This window comes from Magnolia sinica, chromosome 14, assembly GCF_029962835.1.
Source record: "Magnolia sinica isolate HGM2019 chromosome 14, MsV1, whole genome shotgun sequence".
NCBI lineage: Eukaryota > Viridiplantae > Streptophyta > Magnoliopsida > Magnoliales > Magnoliaceae > Magnolia > Magnolia sinica.
This window is the reverse complement of record NC_080586.1, coordinates 65,566,352-65,586,610: the sequence shown is the minus strand read 5'-3', so window position 1 is coordinate 65,586,610 and position 20,259 is coordinate 65,566,352. Positions and strand designations below refer to the sequence as shown.

The 20,259-nt window shown below is 43.2% G+C and overlaps 1 protein-coding gene across 7 annotated transcripts in view; it reads left to right on the top strand.

The window, feature by feature from the left end:
* Positions 1-20,259, top strand: part of LOC131226014 (uncharacterized) — a 77,390-nt gene that overhangs the window by 8,549 nt on the left and 48,582 nt on the right. For all 7 annotated transcript variants that reach the window (XR_009161628.1, XR_009161627.1, XM_058221660.1 and 4 more), the window contains one exon: positions 15,971-16,241. Coding sequence is in view for 5 of the 7 variants with exons in the window: in XM_058221660.1 (XP_058077643.1) it covers positions 15,971-16,241 (271 nt within the window). In the remaining 2 variants the exon portion in view is untranslated. The remainder of the gene's footprint in view (positions 1-15,970; positions 16,242-20,259) is intronic.

The window sequence follows — 20,259 nt, the reverse complement described above, 5'->3', positions numbered from 1 at the left end:
AGTGATGGTTCACTACAAGTATAAGCCCTGAAGCCCCGTTGATCAGAACGGTCTATAGAAACCCGCCAGAATACTGCATATATGAGAATGCCTCCTCCTCATCCTTAAAGTCCGGCTCCGCCTTGCAGGCTGCGCCATTATCTGAAACTACAACAGGGTCTGGTTGGTGTTTAAAACACCGTCCCGTAACGTGGGAGTGAGTGATCAACTCAGTGGAGCCATAAAGCAAAGGTTAACATGCTGTCAATTTAATCAAGCAGTAATGATAAAGTAATACAATCAAACATCCCTAAGTATTGTGATTAATGTAAGAATGGTATGTAATAATAATGCATGCCCTCGCCTGCACTCCCTCTGCGATCTTCATCTCACGGTCGCGGCATGTCAGTCACTTCCTCAGTGCTCTACCCAACGCCAAACGGCACATGCAATGCGGTGCATGAGCGTGCTTACGAAGTTCTTATTTGGCCTTTTCATACAGCAGGATTGGGAAACTAAGGTACCTCTCTTATATCATTTCCTAAACGATGATCCATTTTAGGGTCGTCAGTCCTAGCTAGTCTCATACGATGTTGCGGTTACAGGTCGCTACAAAGGGCTCGTCACCTCGATGCATGCCTGGTTTATATTCTTGTTTACTACGGCAAGGCTCGTCACCTCAGCGCAGTCTTAGAGTATGTTCGAGGTTACTACGAATGACTCGTCACCTAGACGTAGGCCGACAGCTCGAATACAGTGTCCCATACCACCGTATTCGACTCACGAGTTTGGGTTGCTCACTGGTCACTACGGGGAGGCTCGTCACCCCAGCGTAAGCCGACAGCTCGACCACGGTGTCCCATACCACCATGCCCGGCTCATAAGTCTTAGCGGATCGAGGTACGAAGGTTAACGGGATTTCCACTGGTGAGTTTGGTACCTTAGGTTCAAGCAGTAGCGTCCATACATGGTGAACATACATCGGGTTACTTGATGAGCTCAACTGGAACGAGCGCACCTCGAGTTGATCGACATGAAGTGCGTAAGCACTCCGTGTGGCCTAATCACTGTCGACAACCAAAGTACGGCTCAGATTCATCGAACATGTCCTGCATGGTGAAACAACCTCGGCCAATTGGTCAGAACCTGTTACCGATTGCCTGAACTATACCGTAGTCCCAAATACACCCAATTCCAACAAGTACTCATATGACATAGTCAAGCAGTAATGAACAAATCATTCTAATCCTACAACCATTTGAGCATGTTATGAAATACAACATACACATGAATTCACACATATGCATTCCATGAGTAAAACAGACAATATAGTGTAAGTTGCATGGAGAGATTTATACACCCAGTTAAAGTAATTGAGAATCTCATCTCAACACCCACATAAAATACAATTCACCAAATACTTACTCATACAGACGTTTTTACAAACACTTAGACTACACGTTCCAACATACACGACGTATGTTGGCCGTAATATGTATTAGGGCAAATCTTTTTGCCAAGGAGCTGTCGCATATACAACAATTATATATTCATGACAATTAATTATGGCAAGCACAAATCCAGATTCCATACGAATCCAGTCATTTCATCAAACACATGGAATACACTAAACTCAAGATAGTTCATATATATCTGAAAAGCGAAACAAACGTCACATTTAGCATGTGAAATGGCACCCACGTCAGTTATAAATCATTAACCAACATTGAAAGCCTTGAAAGCCACAACCTAAACGTTTATAGTCCGCACCTTACGCCGGTAAACACGTAACGAACTCCGTTTAGCCACTAAGTTTTTGTCTACGGCACCACAACAACCTATATCAGGGAATAGGTTAGCTATTTCATCTATTACAATAGTTGGAAACCCTAAAACAAGTTAGGGTTAGGATTCCTTACCCAAGTACGTTGTCGGAAACACCGGTATAGCGATACAGAAGTCGTGGTTAAGCACGTGGAGCGTCAGGGAAAGATCCCGACAACTAACTCCCGCTCTCACTCATTTCTCCTCACTTTCTCCTTCTTTTTTCTCTCTTTTCTTCCTAGGGTTTGGAAATTCGAATGTGGTGAGAGAGAAGTGGGTTTAGGCCTTTATATAGGCCCAGGTCTGATGGAAATGGCCCCAGGGCCAATGTATACTTAGGTTATATCCAAAGGGCGTCTGTTTCAGTCCAACAGAGCACTTTTGGTGGCCCCTTTTCTGCGTGCGGTCGGACTTAAGCTCCCTGACATTGGATCTAGGTCCAGTTAAGTTTCCAGTCCGATCGGATTTACAGATCGACCGTGGCGGACTAGTTTCAGTTCGACGGTCACCGGTACTCGATCAGGGCCACGAGTGCACTGACGTGTGTTGAAAATTTTCCCTGATCCGAGGCTGTAATTGGGTCAGATTCTGACGGTTGGAATCCTTATATTTGGACTTGCAAGTGAACGACTCAGTTTACTTAAGTTTGGGTTTATTTTTAAAAGATATTCGCGTTTCTCACACACTTTGCTTCGGGCTCAAGTCGTGCGTTTCTGGATACTATTAGGACTTGATTTCTGGGATGGTTGTCAAGTCCAACAAGGCGGTCATATTCGTATAGTTTCGTAGTTATCGGACTCTCGACGTGCGGTCTAGGTTCGATACGGAGTTTCAATGTGCTCCCGAGAGCAACTGGGACTTGAGATTGATCCTAAGTTTTAAGGTAATGTAGCGGTAATGATTCTGCACGGTTTGGGTCTTGCAGATCATATTTAAAGTGATTAGTGCTAATTTCACAGATAAGCTAGTTTAGCACTAGTTAATTCTCGCCTAATTTCTAAAGGATTTGGTCCTGTGTGATTTCTGCCTGAGGTGATACTCGGGCCTTTGTACGGAGTTTTCCGAGACGTTACAATCTACTCCCCTTTAAGAAAAAATTTCGTCCTCGAAATTAGTACCTTTTCGTACTCCTCAAGAATCTGAGGGTAGTTATTTCGAACCTCGGCTTCTGTTTCCCAAGTAGCCTCTTCTTCCGTGTGATGCGTCCACAGTACCTTCACAAGTGGGATAACCTTGCTACACAATACCTACTCTTTCCTGTCTAGGATCCGCATCAGTCGCAGTACATATGTAGCATCCACACTCAACTGTACCTGCTCCCATCTGATAATATGGGAAGGATCGGGAACGTATTTCTTCAGCATAGATACATGAAATACGCTGTGAACGCCTGCAAGTGGTGTGGGCATGGCAAGGCGGTATGCCACCACACCCACTCGATCAAGTATCTGAAATGGGCCGATGAATCGTGGCGTAAGCTTCCCCTTCTTGCCAAATCGAAGGACTTCCTTCATGGGGGAAACTTTAAGGAGCACATGGTCCCTAACCTCGAACTCTAGCTCTCGCCACTTCATATTGGCGTAGCTCTTCTGTCTGCTCTGTGCCGCCAGAAGTTGACGCCTGATAATGTCGATCTTCTTTGAGGTCGCCTGAACTAACTTTGGGCCAATTAAGCTCTTCTCGCCAACCTCTGCCCAGCAATGTGGTGCTCGACAGGGGCGCCCATACAAGGCCTCATAGGGAGCCATGCCAATGCTCGCCTGGAAACTATTGTTATATGCGAATTCTGCATACGAGAGACAGTCATCCCAACTGTCCTTGAAATCAAGTACACAAGCTCGCAACATATCTTCCAAAATCTGATTCACCTGTTCCGTCTGCCCGTCAGTCTGTGGGTGGAACGCGGTACTGAACTTCAGTTTCACACCCATTGCTTCCTGGATGCGAGTCCAGAAGATAGATGTGAATCGCGTGTCTTGGTTTGACATGATCTCCAAGGGAACTCCATGCAGACGCACAATCTCCCTGATGTACAGTCTGGCCAACTCGTCTGCTGAGTTCGAAACTTTAATTGGGAGGAAGTGAGCCGATTTCGTCAACCGATCCACGATCACCCGTATGGAATCATAACCCTTCCTCGTCTTCGGGAGTCCCGAGATAAAGGCCATAGAGATGAAATCCCACTTCCATTCAGCTATGGGCATGAGCTGGAGAAGTCCAGGAGGTTGGCGATGCTCTGCCTTGACCTGCTGGCATGTGAGACAACGGGACACGTAATCAGCTATGTGGGCCTTTATGTTGTCCCACCAGTACGATCTCTTCATATCGCGATACATCTTCGTACTTCCAGGGTGCATCGCCATCTTCGAATTATACACAGCCTCGAGAACTTACCGCCTCAGATCGTGAAGATTTGGGACGCATAGGCGGCCATGGTAACGTAAGCCCCCATCCGTACCAACTCTCTACTCGGCGTCCTTATCGCCGCTAGCCTGCTCTCGAAGCTCAGACAATCGTCCATCGCCCTTCTGGGCCTCAATGATCTTATCATCAATAAGTGGCCGCACATGAACGTGTGCGACGCTCTCGAACGGCTCCTCCACGGTGAGCTTCTGTTCGAAGTCTCGTACGAACTCTACCATAAGACAAAGCCCAACACGGCTATACATAGCAACAAAGAAAGAAACACACAAAGCAACTAAAAGGACGACTACGTGCAGGACTAGTCGTCAGAATCTGGTGGTGGTGGAGGTGCACTCTTGTCCTGTGCATAGCACAAGATGGACCTTAAGGTGCGAGTCACCTTCTTGAATTTCTGTTTCATGAAGGCCTCGGTCTCTTCAACCTTGGTTCAGATCTGCGCGATCTCCTGTCGCAGGGCAACTTGGCCCTCTTCCAGTTGAGCCAAGCGGGCTTCCCTGGCAGCCTGATCACTGTCACGCTCTCGCGTAGTAGCAAGAGGAGAGCCCTCATCAGTGTCCTGGGCCTCCTCTTCCTCTTCCTGCTCTCCTTCTTCCTCACTTTCTTCAGCCTCGTCGCTACTTTCCTCATCCTCGGACCCAACACGTCGTTGTAGCGGCCCAATCTTCATATTGGCGAGTGTGGAGTCATTAATAAAGTGAATCGGCGCCACCACATCGGGGCAAAGTCTGTAGCCGAACTCATGAGCAAACTTGCATATGAGTCGACCAAATGGAAGTATAATAGCCGTCCTAGTAGAACGGGCAGCCATGATTATCTCACGTAGGACGAAGGTAGGCAAGCAAAAGTTATCTCCCTGCCCGATACGGTACAAGAAGTCTACCATCAAGCGCGTGCACTCAGTGCGGTTGCTCCACCTGGGATACACATTGTATATGAATATATGGTGGAGTAGGCGGAAATTAGGAGCCATCTTGATCGCTGGAGGCAAGTGCCTCGGTTGCTCCAGTGGACCAAGCGGCCACAAAGGTATCGCGTGCGGTGATCTCTTTCACGCGCACTCTTGAAATATTTCTCATCAACATGCACCTCACCGCGCTGTATCCCCATGACCCGAGCTATCAAACCGACATCGACAACCGCATCCCGCCCTGCCACGGGAACCTTGAACTGCAAAGGCTCCAGCGATGGGTCCCGTATATGGGCGTAGAAGGCCCGGATTGTGTCCACAGTCGCACGTGACTTGCCTTCAAATACGGGCCCCCATCCTGCATCCGACAGGCGGTCCATTAGCAGATAAAGCCCAAACAGCTTCTCGTCCACATGCGCTTCGAAGAGAACCCTACGTCCCCGAAATCTATCATGCGCTACGTTAGGCTGCAGGGCTCTCTCAATGGGAACCTGGGGATCGAGCTCCCGCTTCGTTCTCAGCTCATGTGCGGCGCTCGAACTTGGCTCTGTGCCCGATCTCTTCCTTGGACGGGTTGGGCGGCTAGGCCCAGCTTCATCCGTAGGAGCCCTCTTCTTTCCCATGAGGGAAAGAATGGTGGAGAGAGAGAAAATGACAGCCACGAGCTCAAAAAGAGCCATGGAAACCGAATAGGTTTGTAATGAAGTTGGATTTGGAGACCTTTCGAAAGATGAGACACAAGTTATGAGCTTTGTGCCCAAATGCGTAGGGAATAGAGGAAATGGGAGTTGTAGAAGGTAGGTTTTTGGTTTCTTTTGAAGAGGATGATGGAAAGAGAGTAGGTGGTGCAAAAAAAATAAAGAAGACGGTAGAATAGAGGGGGAATTAAGAGAGAAAGACAAGGGTTTGGGGGATTTAGAGAGCTTGGAGTGGTGTGGGGGAGAGAGAAAAAGCATAAAAGGGGAATGGAAGAGGTCCCACGTGATTTCGTGGGCCCCACAGCCACCTACAACCGTCGGCCCGCCCAGCCTGATCGCGGCCCGACAGGCCCGCAGGCCAATTTGGGGATGCCATCCCCGGTTGCTGGACAGTTGGGGGATGCCTCCCCAATCGGGGATGCTATCCCCCCCAAGGGACATCGGATGTGTGCGGGACCCACCTCGGATCTCTCCAATTTGCGTCGTTTGGGCCCCCGAGCCCATTTGAAGCGTTTTTGGGTCCCATCACGCGTATATTCACACCTTTCAGGTTCTTAGAGTGCAAAATGCACCAATCCTCGTTTAAACTTAATGATTGACAGTCTGGGAAAGGATTTGAGGCCATCCCACATGACCACCGAGGCCTACGAGCCCGGTTTCAACGGTCAATTTCGGTCACTTCGATTGGCGAAACTGGGCATCCTATGACCGTTTCTGCGTTCCATCGCACCCTCCTAAGTCAAAGTACGTTAGTGTGCGTCGTGTTACCATAACCCAGGTCCAGTTTAATCCAAATCATATTCTGATACCAACTTGTAACGCCCTGAAAATCGGGGGTCGAGCAGGTACCCGACTCCCGAGATCAGGGTATCCCAAATCGGTTACGTATCGGCCGTAACGGCCGATACGTAACGGTAACGGTGGGACCCGTTACGCGATATGGGGTCGAAACGGCCGTTACGGAATTCTGTGACCGTAACGGCCGTTACAGGGCCGTTACGGGCCATAACGGCCGTTACGGACCCGTAACGGCTGTTATGGGCCCTGGAAAAAAAAAAAAACCTACCTTTTTTTCCTTTCTTTTCTTCTTCTTCTTCTCTTTCTTCTTCTTCTTCTTCTTCTTCTTCTTCTTCTCGAGCAGCTGCGGCTGCGGCTGCGGCTGCAGCTGCTTCTTCCTGTTCTTCTTCTTCTTCTTCCTCTCTCTCTCTCACTCTCTCTCTCTCTCTCAATCTCTTCTTTCCCCCTTTCCCTCTTTTTTTCTTCTCTTCTTTCCCTCTTTTTTTCTTTTCGTTTCCCTCTCTCCATTTTTTTTTTTAGTTTGCAGCAGCTAGCTGCTGCCTGCTGTAGGTACGTGTCACGCAAAGACGAGCGCTGACACTCCTCGAGCTCCGAGTTGTACGAACGGTTTAAAGGAGATCAATGTTATATGGCCCCACAGTGATGTATTTATTACATCTACACCGTTCATCTATTTTCAAAGATCATTTTAGATCACCACCTAAAAAATGAATTATATCCAGAGATCATCTGGACCACACCAAAAATAGCAACAGAGATAATGATTTTCACGGTTAAATATTCGTAGTGCGCACGGTAACGTTTATTTCCCATCCAATCTGATCAGACCCGAGTGGGCCCCACTATGATGTATATATTTTATCCATATCGTCCATCCATTTTGCCACGTCATTTTAGGTCAGGATTCAAAAAATTAGTAATATCCAAATCTCAGGTGGACCACACCATAGGAAATAGTGGTTATAGAATGCTCACCATTAAAAATTTCTTAAAGTCCACTGTAATGTTTATTTTCAATCTAACTTGTTAATTGGGTCACATTGACGTGGATGAAGGGAAAACACACATGTCAGCTTGATCTAAAACTTTTCTAGCTCCCAATAAATTTTTAACGGTGAACGTTTAATTATTGTTGTTTTTTATGGTGCAATCCATCTGAGCTTTGGATGTGCCTCATTTTTGGGCTCATGCCCTAAAATTATTTGGCAAAATGGATGGACGGTATGGATATAACACATTCATCACGGTTGAGGCCCAAAAATTTTTGACATGTGTGTTGCACTTTACATCCGAGTCTCTCTTAATTCAAGCCTTAAAAAATTGTACACGAGACATATATTAACTTAAAATTTGACAATTAAATTATGGACTGCAATTGCTAACTCACAATGCCAAAATCAAATTATTTGAATAGTTTTAATTGTTAATTTGTGAACTTTTATTTTTTAAAATAGGGCCTTTTGATTTATTTTATTTTTTTTATGATTCACTATCCAATAAATGTCCACCAATTTATAAGTGAGATAATGACAATAAATGGCATGAATTTGAGGCTGATTTGGAGAATAGATTGGTCCTCCAAGTCAGCCCCAAATTGGCAACGCCATCTACCTGAATTTAATTTCATTTTTTTAAAGAACTATTGGGAGAAATGATATCAAGTTGTTAAGTATATAAATTACATATTTAAAAAATTAAATATATGAATTTTGTAGTTAAATTCAAGTTACCTGGTTAAAAAATTAATTAGACAGTCCGATACAACTTCTCACCAAAGAGTGGACCGTTACACCACCATAAACATGTTCCAATTTATAAATGAATGTATATTTGGAATGCTTAAAATATTCCGGATTTAATCCATATTTTTTCATATTTTTTTGGCAAAAAAAAAAAAATTGCGCCGTTATGGGCCGTTACGCCCCCGTATCGCCGTTACGCCCCCGTATCCGTATCGGTTTCGGAGGGCACCGTTACGCCAACCGATACCGATACGGGACACCTTGCCCGAGATCCAACGCATCACTTATGCAACATAGATAATGATGATTTAATGTTGTTCATGTTAGTGCATAGAACATGAATGAGATTAAGCTAAATCAGCAAATTATACTCCAGGGACAGTTGAATTTACGCAAGTGGAAGATTGTGATAAGTGTATAAAATGTATAAACCATTGTATGTCCCCAAAGTATGAACGCATTGCCAGGTCAAATAGTTACAAGTTTTGTTTCAAAATACAAAATATCAAAAAGTGATGATCCACTACAAGTATAAGCCCTGAAGCCCCTCCGATCAGAATGGTCTATAGAAACCCGCCAGAATACTGCATATATGAGAATGCCTCCTCATCATCCTCAGAGTCCAGTTCTGCTTCGCAGGCTGCGCCATCATCTGAAACTACAACAGGGTCTGGTTGGTGTTTAAAACACCGTCCCGTAACGTGGGAGTGAGTGATCAACTCAGTGGAGCCATAAAGCAAATGTTAACATGCTGTCAATTCAGTCAAGCAGTAATGATAAAGCAATACAATCAAACATCCCTAAGTACTGTGATTAATGCAAGAATGATATGTAATAATGATGCATGCCCTCGCCTGTACTCTCTTTGCGATCTTCATCTCATGGTCGCGGCATGTCAGTCACTTCTTCAGTGCTCTACCCAACGCCAAACGGCACATGCAATGCAGTGCATGAGCGTGATTACGAAGTTCTTATTTGGCCTTTTCATACAATAGGATTGGGAAACTAAGGTACCTCTCTTATATCATTTCCCAAACGATGATCCATTCTAGGGTCGTCAGTCCTAGCCAGTCTCATACGATGTTGCGGTTACAGGTCGCTACAAAGGGCTCGTCACCTCGATGCATGCCTGGTTATATTCTTGTTTACTATGGCAAGGCTCGTCACCTCAGCGCAGTCTTAGAGTATGCTCGAGGTCACTACGAATGGCTTGTCACCTAGACGTAGGCCGAGAGCTCGAATACAGTGTCCCATACCGCCGTATTCGACTCACGAGTTTGGGTTGCTCACTGGTCACTACGGGGAGGCTCATCACCCCAGCGTAGGCCGACAGCCCGACCAGTGTCCCTACCACCATGCCCGGCTCATGAGTTTTAGCGAATCGAGGTACCAAGGTTAACGGGATTTTCACTGGTGAGTTTGGTACCTTAGGTTCGAGCAGTAGCGTCCATACATGGTGAACATACATCGGGTCAATCGGGTTACTTGACGAGCTCGACTGGAACGAGCGCACCTCGAGTTGATCGACATGAAGTGCGTAAGCACTCCGTGTGGCCTAACCATTGTTGACAACCAAAGTACGGCTCGGATTCATCGAACACGTCCTGCGTGGTGAAACAACCTCAGCCAACTGGTCAGAACCTGTTACCGATTGCCTGGACTATATCGTAGTCCCAAACACACCCAATTCCAACAAGTACTCATATGACATAGTCAAGCAGTAATGAACAAATCATTCCAATCCTACAACCATTTGAGCATGTTATGAAATACAACATACACATGAATTCACACATATGCATTCCATGAGTAAAACAGACAATACAGTGTAAGTTGCATGGAGGGATTTATACACCCAGTTAAAGTAATTGAGAATCTCATCTCAACACCCACATAAAGTACAATTCACCAAATACGTACTCATACAGACGTTTTTACAAACACTAAGACTGCACGTTCCAACATACACGATGTATGTTGGCCGTAATATGTATTAGGGCAAATCCTTTTGCCAAGGAGCTGTCGCATATACAACAATTATATATTCACGACAATTAATCATGGCAAGCACAAATCCAGATTCCATACGAATCCAGTCATTTCATCAAACACATGGAATACACTAAACTCAACATAGTTCATATATATCTGAAAAGCGAAACAAACGTCACATTTAGCATGTGAAATGACACCTACGTTAGTTATAAATCATTAACCGACATTGAAAGCCTTGAAAGCCATAACCCAAACGTTTATAGTCCGCACCTTACGTCGGTAAACGCGTAACGAACTCCGTTTAGCCACTAAGTTTTTGTCTACGGCACCACAACAACCTATATCAGGGAATAGGTTAGCTATTTCATCTATTACAATAGTTGGAAACCCTAAAACAAGTTAGGGTTAGGATTCCTTACCCAAGTACGTTGTCGGAAACACCGGTATAGTGATACAGAAGTCGTGGTTAAGCACGTGGAGCGTCAGGGAAAGATCCCGACAACTAACTCCCGCTCTCACTCATTTCTCCTCACTTTCTCCTTCTCTTTTCTCTCTGTTTTCTTCCTAGGGTTTGGAAATTCGAATGTGGTGAGAGAGAAGTGGTTTTAGGCCTTTATATAGGCCTAGGTCTGATGGAAATGGCCCCAGGGCCAAGGTATACTTAGTATATCCAAAGGGCGTCTGTTTCAGTCCAACGGAGCACTTCTGGTGGCCCCTTTTCTGCGTGTGGTCGGACTTAAGCTCCCTGACATTGGATATAGGTCTAGTTAAGTTTTCAGTCCGATCGGATTTACAGATCGACTGTGGCGGACTAGTTTCAGTTCGACGGTCACCGGTACTCGATCAGGGCCACGAGTGCACTGACATGTGTTGAAAATTTTCCCCTGATCCGAGGGTGTAATTGGGTCAGATTCTGACGGTTTGAATCCTTATATTTGGACCTGCAAGTGAGCGACTCAGTTTACTTAAGTTTGAGTTTATTTCTAAAAGATATTCGCGTTTCTCACACACTTCGCTCCGGGCTCAAGTCGTGCATTTCTGGATACTATTAGGACTTGATTTCCGGAATGGTTGTCAAGTCCAACAAGGCGGTTATATTCGTATAGTTTCGTAGTTATCGGACTCTTGACATGCGGTTTAGGTCCGATACGGAGTTTCGATGTGCTCCCGAGAGCAACTGAGACTTGAGATTGATCCTAAGTTTTAAGGTAATGTAGCGGTAATGATTCTGCACGGTTTGGGTCTTGCAGATCATATTTAAAGTGATTAGTGCTAATTTTACAGATAATTTCTAAAGGATTTGGTCCTGTGTGATTTCCGCCTGAGGTGATACTCGGGCCTTTGTACGGATTTTTCCGAGACGTTACATATGCCTTCTCCAAATCTAGCTTGCAAGCTACCCCACTGAGACCCTCCTTACGCCGCGAATTAATCACTTCATTATCTATCAAGGAACTTTCTAGAATTTGCTTCCCCTCCATTACGGCCCCTTGCCCTTTAGAGACCAATTGACCCAAAATATTTCTAAATCTTGTTGCCAAATTTTTTGTGATAATCTTATACGATGAACCAATAGGATTTATCGGCTTGAAGTCTTCGTGATAATGTCTATTAGAATATTTGTATTTGTTGGGATCAAGGTGTCCCGTATCGGTATCGGTTGGCGTAACGGTGCCCTCCAAAACCGTTTTTTCTGCCAAAAAAATATGAAAACATATGGATTAAATCAAGAATATTCTAAGCATTCCAAATATGCATTCATTTATAAATTGGAACATGTTTATGGTGGTGTAACGGGCCACTCCAGGTAACTTGAATTTGACTACAAAATTCATATATTTAATTTTTAAATATGTAATTTATATACGTAACAACTTGATATCATTTCTCCCAATAGTTCTTTAAAAAAATGCCAATTTGGGGCTGACTTGGAGGACCAATTTATTCTCCAAATCAGCCTCAAATTCATGCCATTCATTGTCATTATCCCACTTATAAATTGGTGGACATTTATTGGATAGCGAATCATAAAAAAAAATAAAAATCAAAAAGCCCTATTTTAAAAAATAAAAGTTCACAAATTAACAATTAAAACTATTCAAATAATTTGATTTTGGCATTGTGAGTTAGCCCCATAATTTAATTGTCAAATTTCAAGTTAATATATGTCTCGTGTACCCTATGCAAAGTGCAAGACACGTGTCTGGGCCTCACCGTGATGAATGTGTTATATCTACACCATTCATCCATTTTGCCATTTTAGGGCATGAGCCCAAAAATGAGGCACATCCAAAGCTCTGCACCGTAAGAAACAATAATAATTAAACGCTTCACCATTAAAAATTTATTAAGGGCTAGAAAAGTTTTAGATCGAGCTTATATTTGTTTTCTTTATCAACAGGATAGATTGAAAATAAACATTACGTGGACTTTAGGAAATTTTTAATGGTGAGCATTCTATAACCACTATTTCCTATGGTGTGGTCCACCTGACCTTGCCCTTTAGAGACCAATTGACCCAAAATATTTCTAAATCTTGTTGCCAAATTTTTTGTGATAATCTTATATGATGAACCAATAGGATTTATCGGCTTGAAGTCTTTGTGATAATGTCTATTAGAATATTTGAATTTGTTGGGATGCATTTTCTTTTTGTTTTATTATCACTAGGTGCATTCTTATAATTTTACTTTGTTTCTGTTTTACCCTAAGGGTGTTTTTGGATTGGGGGTAAACAAAGGAAAATGAAAAAAAAGTGTAATGATTATTCGATGCTGGAATCCTAAGGTTCCATGACAGTTTTTTTTTTTTGAACAATAATGATATAATATAAAAAGGCAGAAGCCAGAACTTACAAATATACAAAAGTACAACAACCCTAGACAAAATTCCCTTAAAAGCCAAAAGGGAAGATTGAAAGATCTAAGCTGCCCCCCAATCCTTCATATTAAGAATTTCCGTATTGAACACTTGCATTGGTCCACTTATTTTGTTGTTAAAGCAGCGCTGATTTCTTTCCCACCATTTCGCCCAATGGGACGCTAAAAAACTTAATCGCCACTCCATTTTCCCTTCTTTCCTTGTCCCCCTGCCATGCTAGGCTATGAGAAGTTCCTCCATTGACTTTGGGAACACCCATAGAACCTCAAAAGATTGGAGGAGCAAACCCCAAACCTCCCTATCAAATACGCAGTGAATGAAAATGTGATCCGCAAATTCCGCGTCTTTGAAGCACATCAGGCAAACATTTGGGAGATACATGTTCCGCTTGCTAATATTGTCTATTGTTGGCACTTTGTTCCTGCCTACCAGCCAACCAAACGCCGCCACTTTTAAAGGAGCACCATAGTGCCATAGGAAAGTTGCTGCCGCCACCTTTGCATTTTCGGCTGATGCACTTAGGAGACGATAGAATGATCTAACTGAGAAAGAACCTGTCCTAGACTTGAACCATCTCAAGGAGTCCGCTTCCGTAAGATGAGGAGACAACTTTGATAACAACTCAAGCATAAGCACCAACTCTTTGAATTCTCTGTCTGGATGATCTCTTTTAAAACTCGGCATCTATGTGACTTCCTCCCCTCTTATGGAATAACAATCGCTCACCATCAGCCCCTCTTTCTTGGCTAGCCTTGCTAGAGATGGAAATCTCTCACGCAACGACACCTCTCCCACCCATCTAGCAACCCAAAATCTAATTCTCCTACCATCCCCCAAATGAAAGCCTATACCCTTCCACACCCTCTCTTTCAAGGAAACCACCGATTTCCATAAATAAGAACATCGATACAAAGATGAAGCCTTCGTCCACCACCCCCCTTCCTCTACCCCATATTTTTTCACTATTACCTCCTTCCATCTAGCCTCTCCCTTCAACCCAAACCTCCATACCCATTTCCCCTATAGAGCTAGGTTCATCTCTTCCAACTTTAAGATCCCCGCTCCTCCTTGAACCGTTGGTTTACACATGTCATCCCGTTTCATTAGATGGAACTTGTGCTTCTCCCCCGACCCTTCCAATAAAAAATCCCTTCTTCACCTCTCCAATGTATTCAGAATGTGTTTTGGGCACTTGTAAAGAGACATAAAATAGACTAGAAGATTCGACATATATGATTTAATCATGACCAACCTCACACCCATACGTAAGTACATCGATTGCCATTTAGAGATCTTTCTTTCACACCTTTCAATTACTCCGTCCCACATGTGCTTCGCCGGCCTTCCTATACATAACAGTAGCCCCAAGTACGTCGTTGGAAAAGAAGCTTCCTTGCACCCGAGCACTTCTACAACTCTCTTTGGAAATGCCTACCCCTAAAATCTCACTTTTGGATATATTAACTTTCAAACCTGAAATCACCTTAAAGCTCACTATAATTGAGTGAAGATTTTCTACAAAAAAAATCATCCGCCTTACACAATAGGAGCGTGTCATCCGTATACTATATATGAGAAATATGAAAATTCGTAATATCCACCCCAAAACCTTTTACCCATCCCACATGAACCCTTGTATCTAACATTTTACTGAGGGCCTCCATCACTGTGACAAAGGAAAAGCGATAAAGGATTGCCTTGTTGTAATCCACGGGACGCAAAAAGGAAACCTTCTGGCAAGCCGTTCACCAATATGGAGAACTTCGCTGAATTTACACACGTTTGAATCCAAAATTGCCATTTTGGGCCACATCCTAACCTGCCCAACATATAATCTAGGAATGACCAATCCACATGGTCGTAAACTTTTTCCACATCAAGCTTGCACACAATCCCTTCCTCCCCTCTCCTATTGCAAGAGTCAACACATTCATTGGCCAAGAGAGAGCAATCTACTGTTTGTCTCCCATCCACAAAGGCCCCTTGCTATTCTGAGATTACATTACCCAACACTTTCCTGAATCTAGAAGCCAACAGTTTTGCTAGAATCTTATATGGGCCCCCTGACAGACTTATAGGACAAAAGTCTTTCATCCTTCCTTTTTGGGAATCAACGCTATAAAAGTAGCTCCTAATTGTGGAGCGATTAAGCCCTTCTCGAAAAATTCGTGCATAAAACCAATGACATCACCTTTCACACATCCCCAAAATTTCTGATAAAATGCTATTGGGAAACCATATGGCCCAGGAGCCTTATCACTACCCAAATGTGCCACTGCTTGGTTGATTTCATCTTCAGAAAACGGTTGTTCCAACGAGTTTGCCTCTTCGGCCGAAATAGCAAAAATAAATACTTTCAGCATTGCCTCACAAAAATGAAAATTCCCACTTGCTATCCAAACAAGATCGCAAAAAATGGAATCCATGGTCCAAACAAGTGGGGATTTTCATTTTTGTGAGACAATGCTCACCTTGTATATTGTTTTGGGGAAATTGACTATGGAAAGTGTGATGATTGCTATGTGGAATCCACTAATATTTTTGCTATCTGAAAGTTGTTTTTTTGTTGTTGTCATGTCCCCACTTCTGAGACAGTTTGCTTGATTGTTTGATAGGAAGTCTGTTATCAAATTAATCAGCTAAGAAACTGGCAATGGAATTTTCTTCTGCTTGTTAGAATGATATGCATTGACTTTTGATTATGGTTTTGGTTTCTTGACTAGGCCAAAATTTGTGATAGAGGAGAATCAAATGCCACTCCGTACATACAAACTCTAAGAAAGCTACCTTTGGAAGAGCTTTCTGGAAAAGTTGTCATGGTCAGATTTGATTCCACTCTTCTATTGAGGGAAGCACCAGACATTGAGATTCAGTCAGTCAACAGAGCCCTTTTTACAATCAAGTACTTGTACAATGCTGGTGCCAAATTACTTTTGGCTAGTGATTGGGGTCGATCCAAGAATTCAGTGCTTCTTTCAACACAAGCTGTAGCAGGTTTGTATTGTTAACTGTTCATGCAGCTAACTTGTCGTGATGTTTGCATAATGGAGAAAGTTTCTGGTGCTAAATGATAACACTATGCACTTAGTTTCTTCACACATTGTACATGTTTTATGACCTCCAGCCCTTTCATTCGTTAGGGTTACTCTAGATTGTTCATACCATAAACACACACCATCCAGATAATCCTAGTCCTAGTCAGTTGAATGACTTGCAAGAATTATAATTGGGTTGGGTAGAAATCATGGTTTGGCTTGGACTGATTTGACTAGGCTGAGTCAATTCTCTTCATGGGTGTAGGCTTCTTGGTGTAGATTCAGGCCTTCCCTGGTAGGGCATTGGATGTGTTGTCACACACACACCAAAAAAAAAGGAAAAAAAGAAAAAGAAAAAGAACAAAAGAAAGATCTAAAACACTCAAAACAAAACCACATGCCTCTTGGGATGAGAGAGTTCTTCGTGAAGAGGATGAAGCTTTAAGCCACCGATCCCATGTAGCAGATGGCCTGGTCGAGAATCACACCCCTAATGTGTATGGTGTACCCAACACCTCACCAATGGAGACTGATGTCCTCTCCTTTCTCTCTCTCAAAACCTTAATTTCTTAAGTGTGGTAACAAGATGGAATGCCCTAGGTGTGCAATCATATTGTCTAATTTATAATAAATATTTTGGTTGTTACTAAAATGCCCCTAATTGCAACAATGAGTGCAATCATTATCTATAGTCACATATGGACTCTCAACACCATTGAACCATAATCCATATTGGCACCCACAGGCTGCTCGTCTCTCCACATGTTCATCACCTTCCATTAGGTGGGTCCATGCCTCACAAGTGGGACCCATTCATTGGATCTTGAAGATTTACCATTGGATCAATGATATGCCACTAAATTGGATAATTGCTAAACAAAAGATTTACAAAACATGGTTTTGACAAACTTATAAATCCTTTTTACCAGAAGCATCTTTTCTACAAAAGATGACATGCCTACAAAAGATGACATGCTAGCATGACTGGCTGGTCCAATGATCTTCACAAGTGATTCCTTATTGGCTTGACATGGGCATCTGCACAATCTCTGTCTTAGGAAGACCCAATAACATCCAGGTATTGCCTCCCATGGATAGGTCACTAGTAGTGTATCAAAGTCTATGGAATCCATGTCACTTAGGGCAAAAGACAGTGCATGTTGCTCCTAGCCTCCTACATAAGGCCAAGGGAGCATTCCTTCACACGATCCCTGTTCAATGTGCCACCATACACATAGTTACACACGTATTGATGTGAGTTCACAAACTCAAATGGCTGAGACCAAGCCACACTACTTAGGCGGTCATTGCATACCATGACAACCTTTTTGATGTGTTGCCCAAACCTATCACTGGTTGTGAGCCTCTTTTCTAATGACAAGGAATGCAGAGCTAAATCCTACCATATCATCAGCCTAATCCACTGCACATGGTCTACTACAATGTGCTAGTGGATCAATAGATTGATATATCCAAAATTGCCAAACCTATACGATGCAATGCATGAATGAAAGAGAACAAAAACAATGAAGGGATCCGTTAGTTTGGAGATGTATATTGGCTACAAGACAAAGGTGATAGGATTTCAATGGCACAAATGCCAACAGTTGGCTGTGAAATGAGTTGCCACTTGCTGGGCAGCTCACGCCCTAGAACTAGATTAAGTCAAAATGATCGGGGCAAGTCATACCAGTTTCCATCTCTAGGGAGTCGCACTTCGGAATTGCTCTGTAAAACTAGAGGTGGGCACGGGATGACTCGATCCGAAACCCGACTCTCTAACCGTACCCGCCACACCCTACCCCGACCCGATCCCAAAATCTCTCTCCCTCCCTCATCCTTATCTTCCAAGCCCAGCCTCTCTCTCATCCTCCTCATCTTCCAAGCTCGGCGACCACCCACCACCATCACCCTCCACCTCCTCTGTCTCCTCTCCACTCTCTTGGTCTCTCCCTCCCTCATCTCTCAATCCGACTTGGTGCCAACTTGACCCGACTGGGTACTTCTGACCGGATCAGACTCGGTTCGGATCAGTCCAGGTCAGACCGGACTCGGATCGAGTCAAGCATGCTGGACTTGGTATCGAGTCGGATTGAGTTCGGGTCAGGCCTATTTCAAAACCGGATTGAGTCGAGTCAGCCCTAACTCGGTCCGACTTGACTCAATGCCCACCTCATGTAAAACCGTGATGGAAAGAGTCTTATTAACAATCAATATTCAATAGAAAAAGTCCTATTGACGGCTAATGTCAGCTACCTGACTGATTTTGGCGTATGGCTCAACCAATGTATGGTCCGTCCAACAGATGAATTACTTGGATCCTACGCCTCTGTGTTGCATGTATTGGGATTTTATTTTTCTTATTTATTATTATCATTATTATTATTATTATTTTTAATCATATTGGCTTTTAGCACTGGACTGGATGCTTTTTGTTTCTAGAAACTTTTCATGTGTGGGTGGCACTATTATTTTGGTTAGAAATAGAAAAGTTTTATTTGTTATTTTGGCATACATTTTACAATGCATATCTGAATCTGAGGGCGGGTTTAGTTGCACCTAATTTCATGAAAATTTTCTTTCACGAATTGATCTTTTCCTATTTTTTGGATACCCTCTTTGGTTGCCCAAAAAACATTTTTGTTTTATCAAAATCGATGAATATTGTGAAACTATAGACTATAAAAGTTATATTAGAATAGAAGGTTTATTTTGTGAAATTGTTCATCTTCCAAAAGTCATGCCACTAGAGCCTATTTTGTGATAATCAATTTGGACCATTCATTTTATTGGCCAATTATTTGATGTTAGTTTTCTGTTAGTATTCAACATTCAAGTGATTACCGAGAGTTGAGAGGCACATGTTCCAAGGCAGTACCCACATGATAGGTGGTCCAGACCGATAATCAGGCCTTCTTTACTGTAAAGAATTTGAATAATCCATTTTGCTGATGGTTGGATCATCTGATTAAGATCACATTTTTGATGGTCCAGATTGATGATTAAACCCCTTTTCCTACCATCCATAGGGGCTGTCCATTTTCTTGGTCATTTATTGGATGTTTAAGATGATCCGAACCTTCTTGCAAGAGATGTGCGATAAACATGGGGCCCACATGATGGATGGTCCATATAAATGATTATCTGTTTTCTCACAAGTCACAATCGATGGCCATCAATCAGATGGTGAGGCTGATCTGATCAAAGTAATTCTTGCAAGGTACATGCAAGTAAAAGTGGGGTCCACATGATGGATGGTCTGTTTGATAACTAGACATTATTCCTACAATCATTTTGGCTCATCCATTTTGCTGGTCATTAATTGGACCATTAGGATGATATGGTCAAAGTGATTCTTGCAAGGCAAATGCAAGCAAAAGTGGGCCCATAATTAATGTTGAGCAAGAGATGAAGGTGATGGGATAGAACAATAAAAGATCAGCTGAAGACCTGTTTTGTGGGAAAGATAGCCTTTTCGATTGTGTCTATAGAAGAGATCACAATAGGGGTTAGTTTACAATGGAAGTAATTCTAGTGGTAGTGAAGAAGATGGTTTGGGAGTTAGTGATGCCAATGCTGCCTTCTCAAACAAAGATCAACAAGGTGTTGCGAGAGCGTAGTAGAGAGAAGGGCCACTATCTAAAATAAGTTGATAATGTGTTATCGGGGGTCCTCGAGTAGAAACTCACTTGATGGTGATTTGTCAGTGGTGGTTTCAATTTTCTTGAGAGTCAAAGTATAGTTGTAAGAAGTGTGAAGCAAAGCTGCAACGAACTTGGGTGCACGGGAAGTGTCCGTTTTTAGAATGTTAGCAAGTGTAAAATGACTAGGAAGCAGGATTGGGAGTGTGAGTATGAGAGAGAGGGTGGTTTAGGGCTAAATGTTGTGTTAGTTACTTGACTAACATTTTCTAGCTTGTGATAAGTCCAATGAAGCTGATGAGGACCATCCCTTAGTACAAAAAAGTAGCAAGCTAA